At 35.0% G+C, this 21401-nt stretch overlaps 1 protein-coding gene across 1 annotated transcript in view; it reads left to right on the top strand.

Moving 5' to 3' along the window:
• Positions 1–21401, top strand: part of MALRD1 (MAM and LDL receptor class A domain containing 1) — a 235075-nt gene that overhangs the window by 134490 nt on the left and 79184 nt on the right. Inside the window, exons 28-29 of the mRNA XM_059869616.1 lie at positions 6026–6206; positions 20668–20796. Of these exons, the coding sequence (XP_059725599.1) occupies positions 6026–6206; positions 20668–20796 (310 nt within the window). The remainder of the gene's footprint in view (positions 1–6025; positions 6207–20667; positions 20797–21401) is intronic.

The raw sequence follows: 21401 nt of genomic DNA, 5'->3' as shown, positions 1-21401 counted from the left end.
ACTTTTCTTCCTACTGCTTCTGTTCCTTTGATGTGCGTGTAACACTCAGGACTGCACTCCACTCCTTGCTGAGAAAAGGAAGAAGCAGAAAAGGAATGCAGCTCAACATGGAATACTTTATTTTTAAACTACTTGGTCAGCCATGAAAAGGCTTTAATAATGTCCCCACACCAAGGAAAATAAAACTTCATTAAAACCAGGTTTATTAATTAACCTCATTTGCACACCATCAAAATACATTTCATCCTAAACCAAGGATAAATTCCTGAAAAGTAAACTTCCCTCCTGAAACACTCTTGTAAAACAGAGGGATAACAATGCATCCAAAACTAGAGAAAAGAGCAGTGACAGTTGAAGTCACATTATGCACATCCTATACTATTTTTCTGTGCTTTGCATAATGTATATCATGTTTAAAAGATTCTGGATCATCAAAGCTTGTCACGAAGATACTGTTTTCAAAGCAAACTAAAAGCAGAGATGTTTTTTCCTAATTTTTTATAGAAGTATGTAAAAAGTGTTTTGCTTCTCTAAAAAGTCTGAGAGGTGATGTAGAAAGGGGAGTTTTTTGATACAGTTAATCTAGAAAGTATTTTTAAGTTATTAATAACAAACATTCAATTTTTTTTTTGTTATGAATCATTTGAAAATAGTCTGTCTCTGATTAAAAAGTCCTCAAGTATATTTGGTTTGAAGAGTTCAGGAATATTTAAGAAATGTTTTCATTGCCTCCTTCGATTTGGTAAGCTCTGCTTCATTTCCTGTTGCTCTGCTGAAATAAATATCTGATGGGAATGAACCAGGAAAATATTTTGAACCCAGCTTGGAATATGAATAGAAGGAGAGGTGCAGAGCAAGACCAAAATCTGTGTTTCATTGCTGTTTCATTGCAGATGCAACTAGGAAGATTGCCTCATAGAAAAATCTTTATAATTGCATGTGAAATACTTACGGCATTGCTCAGAAAGAAAGTGTATTCACAGGAAGTTTCTTTGCAACATCTTGTAATGGAAAATCACATACTCCTTGTGCATGCTTTGGAGTCAGTTCCTAATATTGTTCTGACTCTGTTAGAAATGTAGCCTTGAGAATAATGGTAGTCTCTGATGGATAGAAAAAATATTAAAGTCAGCCACAAAATAAAAGGGATTCTAAGACAAAAATAAATCCTTCCTCTCCTTTATTCTTACTATCCCCAGGTGAATTAATGAAGATATTGAGCCAAGTAAGTTGTACCTTCCCCCTTGAAGTGCTCAAAAGAGAGGCTATAAACACTTTAGATTGTCCTTCAAATGAAGACAAGCATGAGGAAAATTCTGAATTGCAATGGAATGAAATAATTAAAAAATAATTCCCCTCAGACCATCAGAAAGCAGATAAAAATCCTCTGAATATGAATATGAATTTTCCAATAGGGCTGGGCATACAGACCTACAGATCTAAACAGGTTTTGGCCTTCTTAGAAAAAAATCTGCCATTTTCTGAGTGTTTATTACTCAGCATAATGTTCCAGTGGAATTCTAGGACCCACTGCTGCAAATCAATTTAAAAAAATGCCCTTTACTGTCAAGTTTTCCTTAATGATGGCTCCTCACCTCAGCCTGACCTTTCACTATGTTCAACCCACAGAGGGCAGTGATGTGCAATTAATAATAACTTTCAGAGCCTTAAATGAAAACACCATCTGTTTTTAGCAGTCTTAGTGGGTATTTTCAGGAAGTGACAATTTTTTCACTTGATCTGGGATAACATTGAACTCTTGGAATTTCCCAGATTGAGTTTAGGAAATTAAAAAGTAGAGAATTACAAAATATGTTGTAAAAATTATTTTCTGTTCTGCATAAATTAATTTCTGGAGCTTTTTTGTAGTAGTATTGCCTGGTAATAGTTTGCACTAATAAATAGTAAACCATATACTGGGAAGCAGTAAGTCTAAAGTAGAAACACTCTTGCAAATTTAGGATGTGTTCTACTGCATCCTGTGCTCCAGTCATCCTGTAAAGCTTATGGTATGACCAACAAACAATTCTCTTTAACCATTTCTGTCTGCATAAAGCCTACATGCAGCTAAACTCTTGAGGAGTAGCAGGAAAATGAGATTCCTGCCCTGACCAACAGCCAGCAGCGTCAGCCCCGAGATCTGAGCCATTTTTTGTCAGCCAGTTGGAGCACAGAGGTCAGCTGGGCCTTTTGTGACCAACCAGCCCAGGCTGAAGAGAAATGTACACTCAATATGAGTAGGTTTCAGCAAAAGAATAACCTCTTAAAAGTTAAAAAAAAGGTGACATTGTGACCTCAGCCTCCTCTACACCGAGCATATTTCTGCTTGCCATATATCTCTTTTGCATATCTCTCCTTTACCTTAATATATATGTACAAGAGTGAAAGAGATTGAAGGATTTCTGAATGCAATGAAGGATTGCAATGAAGGATGCAATTGAAGGATTTCTGGATGCAATGGTAAAAGCACAGAATAATTTTTCTGTTCACCTCAGGCCATATTTGTGTTTGTTTTAGAAGCAAACACGTTCCAAAGATATGAAAGAAATGCCAAAGCACAAGACAGATTAAAAGGTTGGAGAATGCAGAAAACAAAACAATAATTCATGAAATGGAATCTGCAAATCTGCAAAGGGATGATCCTCTCATGCTAAACATGTAACCAGAGGTGTATAGCTTAGAGCCCTGAGCCAAGCCAGCTTCACTCCCTGGGCCTGGGGAGAGGAGGAAAGCCAAGTTTACTGCTTGTCTCTTCCTTTCCCACCTCCCCTCAGATGTCTGGTGCAATGTCCAGGGCTCATGACTTTGAAGGGACTTTGCACTCTGCATTGTAACAGCCTTCATACAGTAATGCAGTGGGTGAGGATTCTTTTCATTTTGGTATGCAGAGCTGCAGCTGAGCAAGTGAAAAATCAGCCTGTCATGCTTTATGATGTTCTACCATGGTGTAGAAACTCCTTTTGTGGAACCCAGACAAGAGAGATGTCTTTTTTGCATTTTATATGTGTACTTCTATTCAGTAACTTGTGAAGTGCAAGGAGGCTGCCATAAAGTTTCCATCCAGAAAAATTCTTCTTAACAAAAAATATTTCAGTGTCTCACTGTATAAAAAATGCCACAGTGCCTATAATTGCATAAAGATTCGATACATTATGGCTGTGATACCATATACAAATTGATTGCTACAACATTTTTATGTGATTATTTCTAAAGAAATATATGATCCCCATCACTTGTTACATGTAGCATCCTTTACTCAAAAATCAATGTGATAAACATAATGTTAGTCTGAACAGAATGTCATGTAATTAAATATAATGTGAAATCAATCAAAATCTAGCTAGCAGCAGACATGAGGCTCATACTCTGGATAGCTGTATAACATTTAACACCTCCAGATTTTATATAAATCCTTATCTCTGTGTATTTTAAAAATATCGAGCTATGTTCATATATTCAATCTTAAATACATCTAATTTTGTAATAGATTTGGGGTTTAATGTTCAGATAGAGAAAAGTTTTGAATTTTTCTATCATGCTCAAATGCATGACTATAAGGCATGTCCCTTATCATTCAGCATTTTAATTTACTTCATTTTAAGTTTCCTAAATTCACCACTGATACTGAGCTACTTTTTAAAAATTAATCAGTGATTTATCATGAAAAATAATAATGAAAATTATTTGTATTTCAAACAGTTGTCAAGTGCAGACGAAAGAGGGTCCATATTCAACAAATGGATCAAATGTTTAAAAGTGCATCTTTCCTAAGGTTTAGGGTTATATTCTATGTTGGAGAATACAACAGGCCAAATGTACCTCATCATAACCATCCATTTTATTCATGTCATGAATAGGTGAAGGTGTCTGTGGATTGAACAAACTACCCCAATAATAAGAAATACTCTCCTGGAGGCTAGTCAAAAATATCAGAATCAATGGAATAGATATAGCTGAGCTATTGAAATGAGTTAAGGTATTGATAAACAGGAATGATAGGAATAAGTTTAAAATAAATTTGCCACTCTGTTTTACCACTTTTGAAATCAGTTTCAATTACTGTCTCTATCCTTTTTGAGCTCAGTGTTTATATAGAGCCCTCTAAACTGTGTTTCTATACTGAAATGTACATAAAAGTTTTACAGAAGGTCTTACTCTCGTGCTGATTCCAGTCACCCTTAATTGCACTGATTATAGGCCCAAAAGGAGCTTCTTCACTGGGAGGGTGGTTGGTTCCTGCAACAGGCTCCACAAGGAGGTGATGACAGCAAGAAGCCTGTCTGAGTTCTAGGAGCATTTGGTTGATGATCTTGGTCATGGTTTAGTTTTAAGTATTTCTGCAAGAAGCAAGAAGTTGGATTCGAACATGTTCATGGGTCCCCTTCAACTTGAGATGATCGATGGTGCTATGACTGATAAAAGAATGGATTGCTGATGTGATGGCACATAGAGTTAGGAGTCTCACTGGGAGAAATTCATTAAGAACATCATTAACAATTGTCATCCACTCTGGTATTAGTGGTGCAAAGCGCTACTAAGGTCGTGTTATATTATTTTCACTTTAATGGACTGTGTCATTGGCTCTAAACAAATGATACATAACTAATAAAGCAATGCCTAAACTTGCATCTGTCAGTGCTTGTGTGCTCAGATATCATGACTAAGAAAGGGCTGCTATCACCACTCATTGAACATCATTAGTTGTGTGCAGAAATAGAGTTATTCAGCTGGATATTTATGACTTTACACGAAGTAATGAAAATTCATCCCTGTTTTTTTCTTTCCTATTTAGCATTTTAAAGTAAAGTTGCCATCATTTTCAAAAGTTACTGCTCATTATGATTTTCAAGAACATCCTTGCCAAGAAACACTTCAGGTGTCTCTATGCCTTGTTAGGTCTAAGGACCTCCTTCTAAAAGTTATCAACAATTCTGTGAGTTCCCTGATTCAAAAACTAATGCAATACTTGTGTGCATGCCTGTCTGCACTTTCTTATTCAGAATACAATATCTAAAGCACCAGGATTCATTTTCTCATCATAAATATGCATAAGACATTAACATAAATCTGATCTAACAGGTTCACCATGGATAAAGAAATGTAATTAATTTTCTTCCTGTCTATTTTACTGCTGTCTCTATTTTCCTTAGATTTTGCTTGTTCATGTTCAACAGTCTAGGAACCTTTGTTATGCATTATATTTAGCTGCTTGATGCATCTCACAGTGTTTTTCTTAACCCCAGCTGGAGTACTAATGGCTTTTGCTAAGAAAAGAGTAGGAAAAAAAATTTCCATTTACAGTTTAGATGGTTAGTCAGACAGTCACAAAGAAAAACAGATTTAGACATTTTCAAAACTTATGTAAATATTTCCTTTTGATGTCGTCGTATATATGTATCATCCCTTCACAGCAAGGAAAATTGGTGCATGTGCATTCTAACACTACTGTTATAAAATTAAACATGTTTGCTGCTGACTTGCCAGATAAGTGGTATGATAAGAGGTCTAAAGAAAAGCTTTAAAATATATTAGTGTACTTGTGAGTCAGAGTATTCTTATTTACCTTCAAATAAGCTGTACTAAATCTACACTTATCGCATATTTGTTAGTTTTTCCTTCCCTTTATCACCATTGTCACAACTTTAGAAAGATAGATGGACACAATTTAAAATGGTAGAGTAGCCTTGCATCCAGTAATATATTCTAAAAACAAAGAACTGTTTTGTATAAAGTTAAATGCAGCTCTAACAAAATGGAGGGGTTTGTGGTTCAATCACACACAAAGTAACTTCTCTACTGAGATTTTACCTGCTACCGATGGTCATTATTTGCTCAGTACTCATCTAATTTCACTACCTTTCCTATTATCCTAGCAAAAAATCTGTTTGCTGATTCTCAACACAACTGCTTGGGCATCTTCAAGTCTTCTTTTTGTTTTGTTTGTTTTGGGTTTTTTCCCCAAAACTTGCGTTTGATAATCTGTACTTACATGTATCTTACTATATACAATTTATTCAAATTTTAGACTGAATATGGGATTGTGAAAATATGGAGTGAATCGGGAACTCATGGTGACAAGTGGAGCAAAGTCAAATTACACTTGGGGAAGCTAAGGAATTTTGAAATTATCTTTGAAGGCGTTCGTACTGGAAACCTGGGAGGAGGAGCAGCAATAGATGACATAGAGTTTCACAACTGCAGCACAAGTAAGTTCAAGAGGAAAGTTTCTAGAGGGGTGCTAAATGAAATGTAGGAAGTTCTTCTTTGTTTTTAAATACACCATAATTTTACTGTTGTCATCATAATTGCTCACAAAATCAGTTATAAATAAATTGTTTCTGCTCTTGTAACTTTAATACTCTTTTCTGCACATACATTCATGTGGTGTTCTCTCATTAAATTATGGCAGATAAATCCAAGAAATTACTAAGGTTTTGTTTCCTTTGTTTATTTTGTTTTGAGTAAGACCTTTCCTTCTTTAATCCATTGGTAAGTTATTGAGTCCGTGATGTTGTATATAACAATTTTGTATAAATTGTGTCAGATTGTATTATACGAAACCTTTGGCCTCTGTGTTTTATTATACAGTCTTTTGCCATAAAAATAAGTGGAGACTACAAATGAACCTTTATCAATATTCTTTCTCCTGTTCAGTTGAAGTGTTAAGGTCAGCAAAATAAAACTCTATTTAATTTGTATCTTTGTGGATGTAGGCTAAAATAAGAACAAAGTTTGCCCTTATTAAAAACAACAAAAGCAACAACACCAGCTACAACAACTACAATAAAAAAAAAAGAAAAAACAACAAAAATCACCCACCAAAAAACCCCAAAAAACCACCAAACAAACAGTAACAAAAGAAACCCCTAAACCCAAGCAATTCTGGAGCTTTCAAGAGCTTTCAAGAAGATAAATATGAGTGGGTAGATCATGGCTTCTCTCAGGAAAGTGGTCATTATAACTTGTAGGAAACAGTGTGACACTACATAAGTGATTTTGTTAAATGAAGTGTTGATGCCCCATATTCACACTGTACGAGTTTTGTGGTAGTTGTTTGAGCAAGCTTTAATCTCCTGCCATAGACTGGATACCCATCGTCGAGTGAAGTATGAACTTCTGAAGAACATCTCTTGTTCCAGTTTCATCTAAAAAATGAAGGGTTTACATTCAGAAATTGCTGTATAATTCTAAGAATGGAAACATGATACAATCTGGAACCTTCTTCAGAATTGCACTTTAATAAAACTCTAAGGCAGATATATTCTTAAAAGCTCTACAAAGCACATGAGCACTAGTGACCCCCTTGTCTTTTTTCGAGGTGTTTCATTGTCCTCATTGCTGTGCATGTGATTGTTCTCCAAAAAACAAAGGTAGATAGGTAAGGATGCCCTGGTAGGAGATGGTAAGTCAATATCTATAATCTTGAATAACAAAGTAGATGCTGGTCTCTACCAATTTGATTGCCAGTTGTGTTCATGTGTATTAATTCATAGCAGCAGGGTCTAGTTAAACACGTTTCTGGAATTCTGTTCTGTTTTGGAGCTACAACAAATTAGACACTTCATTTCACAGTCAGATTCATGAAGGTATTCAGCAAATAAAAATAGTAGAGTTTATTTTCCTAAGGAAGAAATAATATCTTTGTTAAGTTCATAAAGATGGTATCAACATATCTTAATATGTGCAAAAATATTTCTTCTTGCTCTTAAGTCCTCATATTATATGACAACCGGAAAAATGACATCATATAAGCATAACTGGAAATATTCCAGAGCTGTCATTGCAAGGAAGGAAATTGTTTCAATAAGGATTTCGAAAGCTGTCAGATGAAGGATCCTCAATCTCTTAAAAGGTTAGGATTGCTGAAATTTACACTGGTTTTAGTCTACGACCCTACATATCTGAATGTTAACAGTGTTTTACAACAAGTCTTGCATTAAAATACCTTTGCAGTGAAACAGTTCAGGAAGTAACTTGGTTTATTACTTTATAGCAACTATTTGTTTTGCAGCACTGCTTCAGGAAGAAGCTCTGTTGGGAAAACTGTTGAACCAAGTGCTCCAACTGCTTTCACATACGGCTTCAGCACAGTCATATTCCTATGTATTTTGCAGAAAATTATGGTTTATGAAGACAGATGATTCAGAGGAGGCTTTTCTCATTGAAGTTTGATATGTAAAATTGAAGCTTAATTTGCAATACAAATTTTTAAAGACTGATTTAGGAAAGTTGGAGACCCAAGATACTGATCCTTTATAGAGTTGTGACTTGCATGGTCATAGCTTTTGCACTCTAATGGGGTACAATCTTTATACACTCAGGAATAATTTCATTACAGCATCTCTGGTAGTGTATGCTAGGTACAGCAGGGTTATCACTAAAGTTTAGGAGTATGTATCCTGTGGGAATGTGTTTATGCTTATGCCTTTGCTTCCCAGCAGGATCAGAGGCCTCTTGTTTGTTCGCTTTTCAGCTCTGTCTGTGTTCAATTGTGAGCATGCATGCCTGTAAAATAAGCAAAACAAACAAAACCTAAAAAATAACCCCAGACCTCACCATACTTCACCCCACCTCTACCACCTGATTTTCTTATCTGTATGAGGACACTTAGTCTCAAACCAGTGTTAAAAGGGGATCATTTGGTGCCTTTCACATTACCTCTGCACTCTGCATATGATTTTTTGCCTTCTATTCCACAAGCTGATACCTGCTTGCTTGATTTTCTTAAGGCTTTTGGTATGGTGACCTTCCTGTTGGCATGATGACATGAAGGAGCCTGATCTGACCTTTCTCATTCTTGTTGTTATTGATTCTTTACCTGTGTAGAACAAACAAGCAAAATACATTTTGTCAGTTTCTTAAAAATAACATTTCCCAGCTGACCCAAGCTTGGGGCATTCAGGATAGAGAAAGCATGTCAAGCACAGATTGTGCTTTTCGCAGCACAGAGTTCACAGTTTTATTGTGCCTGTGGTAAAAAAGCTAAAAGTCAGCAAACACAATCTTACTGTGGCCAAACTCAAAAAGAAGAGCAGCATACAAAGCAGATGGGGAACGGGTTTCTGATCAACAAAATGACTTGATTTACAGCACTTACCCATGTTCTGTGTTTGTAGCTGTAGAATTGCTGGGCTAGACATATGACATGGGTCCTCTAGGGCAGCTGAATCTGCATTTGTATTTTCTACTTGGTCTTATTTTGTTAAACAAAAAGCTTACATATTATGGGTATTCTGGATGTGTTAATTACATAAACAGTGGAATATAACATGCACAGAAAATAACTAGGAAATTGAAAATAATTAAAACTTGAAAACAGGTTTAAAATAAACAGAATGTAGTTGAAATGAGAATGCCTTAAATTGAATGGGGGGAAAATTCTCATATTTAGCTGCTTCTCAGCAGACAGGATTTAGTGTTGAAAACTAAAATAAAAGCAATTCTGGAGCTTTCAAATATTTTGGGATAGCCTCCTTGTCACATACTGTCCTTTTGGAAGCTGCTGAATAGTATTCCTGGAAAATGGTTTACAGTCAGCATGATAAAATAATTGCCTCTTTGCCAAAATTATGTACTCAAGTTGAGACAGTGAAAAGGGAAGAGAGAGGCAGCCCATGTGATATTTTACATGTGAATATTAGACCTGTTTTCTGCTGTATGGTAATATTCAACTGTTATACCATTTTTAATATATCTAAATAGTTTTTTTATTTTACACGTATTTTCCTTCAGCTTGCTTCCATACAGCATGTTATAAGCTGTTACATCATAAGAGTATCTGCACTGAGGTGGATTCTTTGTTCTTCACTTACATAGCTGTGATTTATAGAGATCATTTTGAATGGGAATTTTCAACTGATTACAGAGAATCTTTTCACTATTGCCTTTTGAAAATTAATTTTTCAACAGCTTCTTTATTAATAGAATACTATAAATGACTCTATTATGATCTGAGCTCCTGAGGCCCTTTCCTTCAAGGCTCATTTTTGTCAGGTCTCACTAATTTCTGTGGAAGTGAAGGACAAGAAGAAGCTGTGGGTTTATTGGAAATATGAGCTCTAGGACATATTGTCAAAAATAGAATGAAACAAAGATATAAAAGAGTTGGTTTTGAGAGGGTAAGAATGTTCTGGTAACAAAAGCAGCCTAAGTTCCAAGTCTGATACATTTTACTTTACAGGTAAAATTAAAAAATATGAAAAATAGTGAAATTAAATCAGAGCTACAAAAAAGTTATTCTTAAATTAGCTGATGTACTAATATTTTTTTTCACTTACTTGTACAATAATTCTTTATACAACTTTATTGAGACTATGTGACCTGAATGGACTTTACTGTCATCATTTCTTGTACTTTTTAATAATTGACTTTGACCATGCATGAGGTTATTTGCAGGCTGGAAAAAAAAAGGCTCCATTTTTGCCTTAATAAAACAATAAAATATCTATGACAGTCATGCAGAATAATCCCTAATGATAAATTTATTTTTTACACTTATGACATTTAACTTCATGATAATGTGGTCTGCTATCATTAAGGAGCACTTCAAGCATTATTGATCTGCTTTGCCAGCTGATGGCTCACTGTCAACTGATAGTGAATCAAGAGCAAAATTTCTCAGGCATGCTGTTAGCAGAAGTCTGATTTTTGTGCATCTGTAATGTAAAGAAAAAGGACTTTGTGCTCTCAGATACACAACAGGGAGTGTAAGCACGGACATGCACAGGACTCAGCCACATCATTCATACTGATTTGGGCATCCCAGGGCACCACCTGAAAAATTGACAAGGGAAGAGAAATTAAAATAAGAGAATCATACTCTGAATTAAAATTTGAAAGAAATTTCTAGAACATTTTGCTATTCAGTTGATTTATATAATTTTTCATAGTCTGGGAATTCAGTGCCATAGGAATCCAGGAATAAGACAGAACCATTACAGCTCCAGTTATCTTTGTCAGTTGACTGTTTGGAATCAGACTCCATAAACTTTTCTTCTAATGTTACAAATATATTTTGTTTTTAAAGGAAAGAAAAGTAAAAATTCCACAATCTATCAATAGTACATTGCTTCACCAAACAGAGCTGAACAGAAATTTTCCTTAAAATACAATAAAGCTTGTTTCCCTAGTAGTAAACTTTTTCTTTCCTTTTCTCCTCATATATTTATATTCCTCCTCACATACTTGTATTCCTTCTCACCTACTGTTTATGGCAAAGACCATAGGTGGAGGTACTGAAATCCTTTGAACAACTTTACTTCCATGCTCTCATAAACAAGAAGCTTTGAAAGTCTCGGTAGAAAAATACTTTCTTGTTAGAATTCCATCCTAGCTTTGCAGATCAGAGAGACAATAACTAAAACATCCTAGTGTTTGTGGATGTAGGCCAGTTTTTTTTGTTTTTAAAACAAGCCAGTGTTTCCTTTGAATCTTCAGCTATGTATCATGCAAAGCTTTATGTTTAGTGGAGAATTTAGTTCCTTCTTCTTAAATACTTGAGAGAAGTTCAAATTCTGATAATAGAACTATTCAGTACAAATCTGGCCCTGAAGTAAGAGGGAAGGGAATTCAGACAGAGAAAGCTGCCAGGCCTAAATTAGTCACTAAGGATATTCACTAATGTTCAGACAGAATGTATACCCAGTTTTCAAAATTTTCTTATTTTTCCCCCTTCAAATATTTTAATGATTCATGATGATTTTCCCTTGTTTTTATAAATAGGTCAGTGTCAGGGTATTCTAACATGGGGCACTGGAATCACACAACCTGACTAAAACATCTCAGTAAATGTGCTGAAATCAATGATAAAATTTTCGATAGTCTAATATTTGGATTTTGCCTTTACAAGGAAATTATGCTCTGGTTTCATTGTGAGCTGTCAATTTAAAATTTTCTGCAAGATACTGAATCATCTTCATTACAGAGAAAGAAATTTTATCTCTAGACTTAGAAATTTTGGTATCTTTATTTTGCTTAGTGTAACATACATTAACATCAATGTACTTTATCACTTGAGGGGAAATTTTCCTGAACTCAGATCTCATGACACTCAGCAGAGGGTACAGATATGCACAATTTGGTTCTAGACAAGAAAAAATCTCCCTTTTGGCGATGTGAAGGTGAGCCACAGATGCCTTTCAGAGGATATCCCTTCTGCACTCCCTTGTAGGAAGCACTCAGGGAGGAAGGCAGCGTGCCAAGGACAGATGTGGAGGAACTTCCCTCAACCCACCTTGCAAGGGCTGCCAGTTACACTGGGGGAAGACATGAACTCCTACACAAGTCCTGTTATGCAGAAATGCTTAAACTGCATTGAATATTAAGACTTTCTTGAAATGTTTGAAAAATATGATTTATTTTTAACAAAATTAATTTTTACCATCTGGATTTGGGGAAGACTTACATTTGACAACCTTCTTTAAAAAAAAATTATAATGGAATAAAGGGAAATATGGCACCAGCTTGAAAATCACAGAATTGTCTTGGTTTTACTGCATTTTTCAGAAGTCATTGACATATCTGTAAACTAGGATTTCTGTTTGTGCTTATGTAAAAAATGCATGAGCTTAACCAAAAGGTTTGTTCACCACATTTTTTCAACTCTCAGAGATGTATTAGGAATGACACAGATTTTGAATATGAGAAACAAAAAATAAATTTTACCTCATTTTTCACAAAGAGACCTCAGTGACATTTTAGTTTTCTGTTTATCTCGTGGGAAACTTATGAAGAAGAGTTGCTAACTCCAAAAATAATTTGGTTTGCTAGCACATGGCTGTAAACTAGGACTTTCAGCCAAAAATTTAAATCCCATCATTTTGACATTTACTTTACATATTGCTCACTCTTCATATCCAGTCATAGATTTTTTGACTCCACCTATTTCAAATGGGCCAAAGGAGAAGGAATTTTTGGCTACTAAAATATATACGGTTGAGGTAAATGGTCTTTCCATATATATTTTTTTTTAAATACAATCTTTGTCTCTAAAGGTGGTTCTAGAAGAATGGCTCTTGTCCCAGGCTGAGTTCATTTTCATGTGTATGTCTCTAGAAAGTAGGCACCCTTCCAGTACAGCCAAACTGCATGTAACTCATCATACCCCTCTGTGCAAGGGGATACTCAAGATGAATTTCACATCTAAGGGCAGTGCTGCAGAGGCAGAGAGAGCACTCAGCTGAGGAAGTGTTTCCTTGTTGCAGTTAATTGCAGCTTGCACCATGTGCTCTACTCCACTGGTCTGTCACAACAGCCCCTGTGGACCACGTTAGGATAAGTCCATGTTAAAAAAATAAAATTGTCATATCAAATTCTTCTAAGATATCTGTGATAACTGGAGAGTTCTGTGATTGAGTCGTTTTGATTGATTCTGTATCACAGTGGGAACAATAGTTTGACAGTCACTTTCAGTGTAGATATGATTGAAAAGCTCTAAAAATAATCTAGTCATCTGAACTTCCTGAGGTGCAATGTTACTCTACACTGGACTTAGGACAGAGGACAGACAGGGAGGGGGAAAAGGACCAAGAAGTAGAGATCTCATGTCAGATTGTTTCAGGAGATACTTTTATCTGGTTGAACGTGTTCATAATTACTGGGAAATAGGATTTTCTGCAAAAGCATCTCATGATTTTTTGCCTTATTTCCACTTCTCCCTTTCTTTTACCACTAGCAGATTCCAAACAACCAGACCCTCATTGCTCAGTCCTCAGTGCTTCTCCCTCGTGTGCCCTTTGGTATTAAGCAAAGTATGGTAGATCCCTATATAAGAGTACCATGAGAATGAGATCCTTATCCTGCTGATACACTGTATGCCAAAGCTGGTCTTTCAGTCTTTATCCAATATAAAAGCTTCTGTCCTTGTCTCCTGTGGATTTATATACTCCATGATATAAGCACCAGAAGTTAAAGAGAATTTTCTTATCTTTTGTATTGCTTGAGCCAGAGGCAGTTCTGCATTTCCAGAACTGTGAATAATTTTTTTATTTTTCCAGGTTAACGGGGGCCTTAGGCACAGTACTGCTTGCTTTGAACAGCTTTGGGAAGTCCTTTGGCCAAATTTTGTGTCTACAGGTCAGAGTCTTTCCTAAGAGTCGATATAATTTGTTAGAGCTACTGTTTATGTTCGAGTCAAAACATATCTTTGAATAAATCTGACTTTTTGAGTGATCTATTCCATGAGGAGACTTCTCTATAGTTTTAAAATTATAAAAGAACCTTATTTGAAATTACATGTAGCTTGCTTGAGCAGAAACTTTTCATCTACTTTTCCTTATATTCATCTAGTTTTCCAATTCATCTAGTTTTCCAACAAATTTACAAGGTCATCCATGGAGAGAAGTATTATTGATGAGTTTGCTAATACGATTCTAATATTCTATAAAAAGTCATGCATAAAGAGTACTGAGCAATTGAGGCAAGCAAATGAAAAAACTTGATGAAAATTGAGTTTCATAATTTCTGAATCTGAGTGTACAGTTGAGTAATGAGACCTTCTGGGACTATGTATTTCATAAATTCCACTTTGAGCAAAGGGTGAAACCTGCAAATTAAATTTCCTTTAATTGAATAATGTTTTCAACAAGATGTTTGATAATTCCTATATCTCAAGTGTTGTGAAAGAGGGGACAGAAGAAGTTTAAGTACTCCCACTAAACGATACAATTTAAACAACAAAAATAGAAAGAGGTGAATTTTCAATTTAAATTCTAAAGCATTTCTACTCGGGAAGGAGCATAGCTTCTAAAAGTACAAATCGTGGGAGAAAAGGCTAATTTCAATTGAATATATGTTGTATGTTATGCTTAATTTCTTACTGCTGACATGGTGGTGTTGTACTGTTGAGGGAGTGCATGTGTTTCTCTTGGAGAGCAGAAGTGAGACTCTTGCTTAGCAGCAGCTCAGTGCACTTGAACTTGAGGTACACCCTGCTTTCCAAAACAGCTCAAGGTCTTACTCACTGCTGCCTTTAGGAACCATAATAATTTGGAATTCACCCTATGCCTTTCAAAAGCACAAAGCATTGGCCAAACACAGCCTCCTACAACCTTTTTCTTTAGTGTTGTAATACTAGATCATCTCTTCCTGCATGATCAATTACTTCTTTCATGTTAAGTCTCTTAAACATTTACTCTGTGTCACCAAATCTATGATATTTAGGGCTATCTATAAAACTAAAGTATTTTTGGCCTTATCCATTTTGTTTCAAACAATAAAGATCTATAGCCTGTAGGACTGATATTTGACCTGTCTGGTTCTTTCTGTGATTTTAGATTAAATGGATATCACAGGAATGTTTGCATCTTACAAAACATTGGTACAAGTAAGCTCTTGTACTCAGAGAGTCAGAGAAATAGTCACTGACCTGTTGCTGTTCTCTAGTTGCAAACTGAAAGAATGGTTTTGTGAGCTCTTTCCTAGTCAGGCCTTCCCCAGTAATTGGGAAAAAAAGTCTCAGTTAATAATACTTTATTTATCAGCTATCTCCAAATGAATCTTGTCATGTCTATAAATTCTGTGTCCATTAGATGGGTTACTCTTCCATAGATAACATATACTGGAAATGGGTATCAAATAAAGACAGCTGCAAGCTTGTGCTATATCCACAACAGTGTGACAATTTATTTGTGGTATGCATGATGTGCACTTGTGTGCTTCCTACGTGTATACAAACTCACACACTGGTATCCTTACTAGGGAAGATCTTTGCTGGCATTCTGAGAATTACATTGCCCAGAACAAAATATGTAGATAGGAAAGCAAGTGTACGTGGCAACCATCATTAATATGCTTATTTTGTAGGGTTTAGTGATCCAGAAGCCAAGCTAGCTCTATTGGCCTCTTAAAAACTACTTAGAAGATTATATGGCTCTTTGCTGCATCAATACAAAATTGTACTTAACTGAAAAGTGATATCCTGTATATGCTTTTTCCTTTTAAAGTACTGCCATTTCATTTGGTGAAGGGATTTGCATAACATGCAGTCATTAGCTACATCTAAAATATGTCTTGTGTTAGTTTCTTGTGGTGTCCTGGCTTTTGGAAATGCTGCAGTTCTGGGGGGAAAACCAAATACATGGGTACAATAAAACATTTTAATTTTTCCATACCATAGCAATAGATGGTTTTGTTGTTGTTTGGTTTTGTTTGGGTTATTTTTTTTTTAATACAAATCTAATCACCAAGTATTTAATGTAAGGGGGAAAAGTGATTTATAAGGTTATATGTGCTGCTCTCAGATAACCTTGACCTATGAGAAAAATAACTGATTTAATTACTCCATTGATTCTTGTTAATCTAGTCATTTCTATGCTGCTCTAAAGGTTGGTTGCTACCACAAGCTTTTAAATTCTTATCCGTGCTTGTGTTTCATTTTCTATATTATTTTATTTTGGAGTGATTTTTTTTGTTGCTTTTAATGTGGGTTTTTTCTGGGGAGGGAATGGATTGTGGCCTTTTAACCTGCAACATATCTTATATAGTATTCAAATCCCACAGATTTTTGGACTGAGTAACTGCAGTAGAAGAAAGATCAGAACATAATGCAAAACAAAATTAATTAGTCCAAGAAATGTCCAAGAGTGCTGGAAATTAGTAAATTTAGTTGGAACTTCTCATTAAAAAACCAAAACCAAATGGTTCCCACTCGCTACCACCTGTTTTTGTACCTCTGATCTATTTCTCTGTCACTCATTCTATGCCTGCAGACCAATACTCCATACCTGTAAGGATATTTTTCATTATGTAAAATTATGTCTAGAGCTGAATAAACTTTTAATTGTTCAGTTAAGGGGTAAATCAAAGATTTGGAAGAAGGTCAGGCCAAAAAACAACATTTACAGCTTTTTCATCAAGTCCAGGATACTTTCTGGTCAACAGTTTTCTTAAATTACAATGAAATGTTTTCTTTTTGTTTTGGACATTGTAGCTCCCTGCAAATTTTTCATAGCATATTCAGAAATGAGGTCAGTACATATCAAAAACATTTCAACCCCCTGTAATTCCTCTCATTCCCACTTTATGAAAAATCTGCATTTGTGGATATTTCACTCCTTTACACCTCTGACATTTCCATACACATCAGCTCATTCTTTTGCTTGCCGTAGTTCCCTCGTCCATTTTAATGTTGGAGCTGCTCAAAGATAATTTCAGAGTAACACTGCAAGCAAAGTACAACCAATAACTTTTTCATCATAATCTTTGTCTTAATTTGTTTTGCATGTATTCATAATTAGATGGGGTTTTTTCCCTTACAGGTTTCTTGAGAAAGAGGCAAGAAACAGAATTTACCATATTTTTTCATGTTTTTTTCTGCTTAGAAATAGTTTTTCTGTATGTTTGGATTTTCATGGAGTGTTGTGAGCTAAATCATTGGGAAAAATATAACATCACCTGCTATATATAATCAACCATCATCCAACATATGTTATCATTCTACTTACTGGTCATCAAAGTACAGTTGAGAAATATGATCAGATGAAAAGCCAAATATTTTTAAATGCAGTCCCAACACAACCAGCATGCACAAAGAAATAAGACTTAATGAAAATTTCTCATTTTATGTGAAATATCAACTTAAAAATAAAGCTGTTCATTAGGATACATTGTTTTGCTTTATACTAAATCTCTCTGGAGTGATGTTAGATTACTGTTCTCCAAATTCAGTAGTGATAGATACAATCTCAGATTTTAGCAACCTTGTAATTTTGAGGGCAAAAATTTAAAAATGGGTAAGAGAATATTTTTAATATCTCTCTTTTTCTTTGTTTAAAGTTGTTTCTGACATATTTTCCCATATGGGTTTCAGTGTATTTTTTTCTGACAAAATTGATTTTTTTAATATTATATTTGAAGAGTATCTTGTAAAAATGAGACTTCTAAGCTATGGCTTCTGGGTGAACTTGTCTTTAGCTTTGGTTTTGCTGACACTGAAGTTGCATTTTATGGTCAAGTTGCACTGTATTTCGTGTTTTGATTTAATTCTTAGCTGGTGTAGGAGTTTTGGCCAGAATGAGTGTACTATGGAAAGTTGATTTTTTATGCCATAATTCCAAATACAATTTAGAATATTTGGTTACATTGTGCAATGCTAATGCTAATATGTTGATTTAAAGAGGGATTTTATTTCTCTCTGGTAATGACTGTAGCAGAAAAACCATCATTATCATAAATGTAACCTGATACCCCTAAAAATTACATATAAAAAAGGTCTTGCTCCAAAAGGATAAAATTCATAGAAATGTAAATTTTTGTTTATTTATTATAACATTTTTGTTTATTTATTATAACATTCACACCTGTTGAGAAAAATTTTCAATATGTCTTTGTTGGCATCACAGATTTTATTTGAGGATAACATTATTAAATGCTGGTTTATGGTATGTTTGAAGTAATAATAAGGTGCTTGTTTGTAAAAAAAAGAGCAACCATAATTAAGTGCTAAATATAAATGGTAGAGTAACATCACTTAGCATAACATAGCATAACATAACATAACATAACATAACATAACATAACATAACATAACATAACATAACATAACATAGCATAGCATAGCATAACATAACATAGCATAGCATTGCTCTGTCTAGGTAATATGCAGTAGGATGAGTCACAAAGCCATGGATTTTCAAAGGTCACTCCCCTGTATGGTGATAATGTAACCCTTTCATATGCAGTGAAAATCACTGTATGCTAATGGATCTGAAATTACCAAATTTCTGTCTTTATTTAAGCCATTGAATGACTTAAGGAAGTAGTTTAATTTTCCAGAGCATCATTTCCAGTGCAGAGGAGGGAGTGGAGAGAAGGGTTCTAGACTCTTCTCAAAATTGCCTACTGACAGAAGGCAATGGCCACAAATTCAAAAGCCAAGAAATTTCATGTGAACACAATAAACCACTTTACAGTGAGGATCACCCAGCACAAGTAGTTGTCCAACGAGGTTGTTGAGGCTCCATCTATTGATACTATCCAAAACCCAACTGCCCATGGTCCCTCACAACCTGCTGTGCTAGAGGTGGCTGAAGCAGTGGGTTGGACTAGAGAGGTCTTCAGAGGACTCTGCCAACCTCAACTATATTGTGTCTTTCCAGAATTTAGGATGAGCCATACTAATGAATTCTTGGTGGTACCTGCAATCAGGTTTTATCACATCATTTTGGAGTGGTGTGAAAACTGCCTTAACCATCACAAATTCCTCAGCCAATTTTTTTCTCAGGAGTCTGCTCCTCTGCTAATGGCTCTCTGCCACGTGCACTGTCTGTAAAAAGCAGCAATAGATTTTCATGTATATAAGACATTCATGACAATTTGTTTGAGGTGACTAATCAGATCAAACTGACAGTGAAAAATTAAAAGACAAAATAACCAGACAGATATCAATTTGGAAAGATTTTTTTTGTTGTGTCAGTGCACACGGGTTTCTGTACTGCAAAGCTGAAAATTTAAGTATTGAGGCTCTGCAAGTAACCAACGTTAGCAGTGATTGTTTTTTCTTCTTTTTTGTACTATCCATTTGAAATATATGGATTGCATTTTATTGCTGTATTGTCACTCTGTTTAATATTACTTTGAGTATATGTTGAAACTAAACCAAAAGTTTCGTTCTCTTTTCCTATTCTGCTTCAATGAGAATGCAGTTCCTCAGTCTGTAAAATTCAGTAAGTACCACTATTTGAGGAGATTAATACCCTGACAGCAGCAACTACTCCTCTGGAAATATGGGCCTGCACAAAGGCAAATATCATGGTGTTTTGATCAGACTGTGTTGAACAATATGTCACATTTTAGTCACGTTTGAAAGAAAAAATGAAACACATTACAATGAATACAGTCAAAATAAATTCTCCTAAATGCCTTTTTGCAGAACTTGAAGCTATAGACTGAAAGGCAATCTAAGGTTATCAAAGTGTTTTTGAAGTGTTGCATTTAGGGTTATCAGAACTGTTTCAATTCCTGTTGGCTGAAATTATGCATACAGTGCACTGAACTAAAAAATAACTTAGGTAAGTTCCTTTTTAGTCTTACAGTCTAGGGATGGCTGAATCTCAATACCCTGTACTTGAACCTAATGTTTTATGTGCAGCTTACTAAGTTACTCTCATTTTATGAGAGGATTTTCACTCACCTTCAGAGATGAACATAAATTTTTGTAAAACAGATTTGCATTTTAAATACCCTAAGAGAAAATTCTCAGCGGTTCATGCAATCATAGCAGCAGTTTGTCTAAACTCTACAAAATAAAAAAGGGTAAATGTCTTCTGAAGGCTCTAAAAGTTTGTTTATTATGCAAATGTGTATAACAGTGATTTTTCTCAGTTTAAAATGTTATTTTCAAAGAAATGTAATTATGAGCAGAAAAGCCTGTCTACTTTTCAACAGATCACAGAATCCTTTTTTTATTGAATGTCCACAACAAATATACCAGGGAAACAGTTATGTTGATGCTGAATTCAATTTTCTTCCAGCCAAATCATTCTACTTTTGAAGCTTTGGGCAAGGTAAATGCAGTAGTCTAGTGATATATAATACAACATTAAAAGAGACCAAATAACATCTATTGGAAGCAGTAAAACCCTGAAGCCATGATGTATAATAATTAAAAAATTAAAAAGAACATCCTTTGATCTAATTGCAATATTGATTTAAATGTCCTGTTGGTTTCAGTTGGAGAGAATCCCAGGGAATGCCCTGCTCTCACTGATTTTGTGTGTGGAAATAAGAATTGCATAGAGTCTCAGTTCATCTGTGACTATAAACCAGACTGTGAAGACCTATCAGACGAAGCTGACTGCAGTAAGTATCTCTGTGTGTTAATCTAATTCTTCAATTAAAATTATAGCTTTAAATTCTGCAGCATAGTGAAGGTGAGTCCATAAAGATGATTCACTTAGAAGGTGATCACAAGCAGGTTGCCTTGTCCCCAGGTTGAAAGGTCTGATATTATCACATCCTCAGAGATATTTGCTGCAAAAATATTCAAGAATGGTTTAGTTGCAAAACTATAACTAACTAAAACCAAAGGTTAAATACTCAAAAAATCCCCTGACACCAAGGCCAAAACCAGCTTTGGGATTAAAAACATACTTGAGGAATTAAATCAATGAGTTACAATAGAAATTAACTCTGAGGGAAAAAAAAGCAAGCTTGTTTATTAACGTAAAAAGGTGTTGAAAGGAAATATCAATGTTGAATGGAAAAGCAAGAAAAGAAAAGCAAGAAAAACTCATGTACAATAACATTTAGGCATGATTCTGCCATAAAAAGGTGAGTACTTAAAAAAACCTCGACTTTCCTGTCAAATGAATTTTGCCTTTGTGATCTGAGTAGTGTGAGTACAGTTTCAGTTTGATCTTGCTTTTACCTCAGAGCATGGAAATGTTTTACAGTCATTTCTCTAT

Source organism: Haemorhous mexicanus, chromosome 1, assembly GCF_027477595.1.
Source record: "Haemorhous mexicanus isolate bHaeMex1 chromosome 1, bHaeMex1.pri, whole genome shotgun sequence".
NCBI lineage: Eukaryota > Metazoa > Chordata > Aves > Passeriformes > Fringillidae > Haemorhous > Haemorhous mexicanus.
The sequence above is the reverse complement of the archived record's forward strand: the minus strand, read 5'-3'. Positions and strand labels throughout refer to the sequence as shown.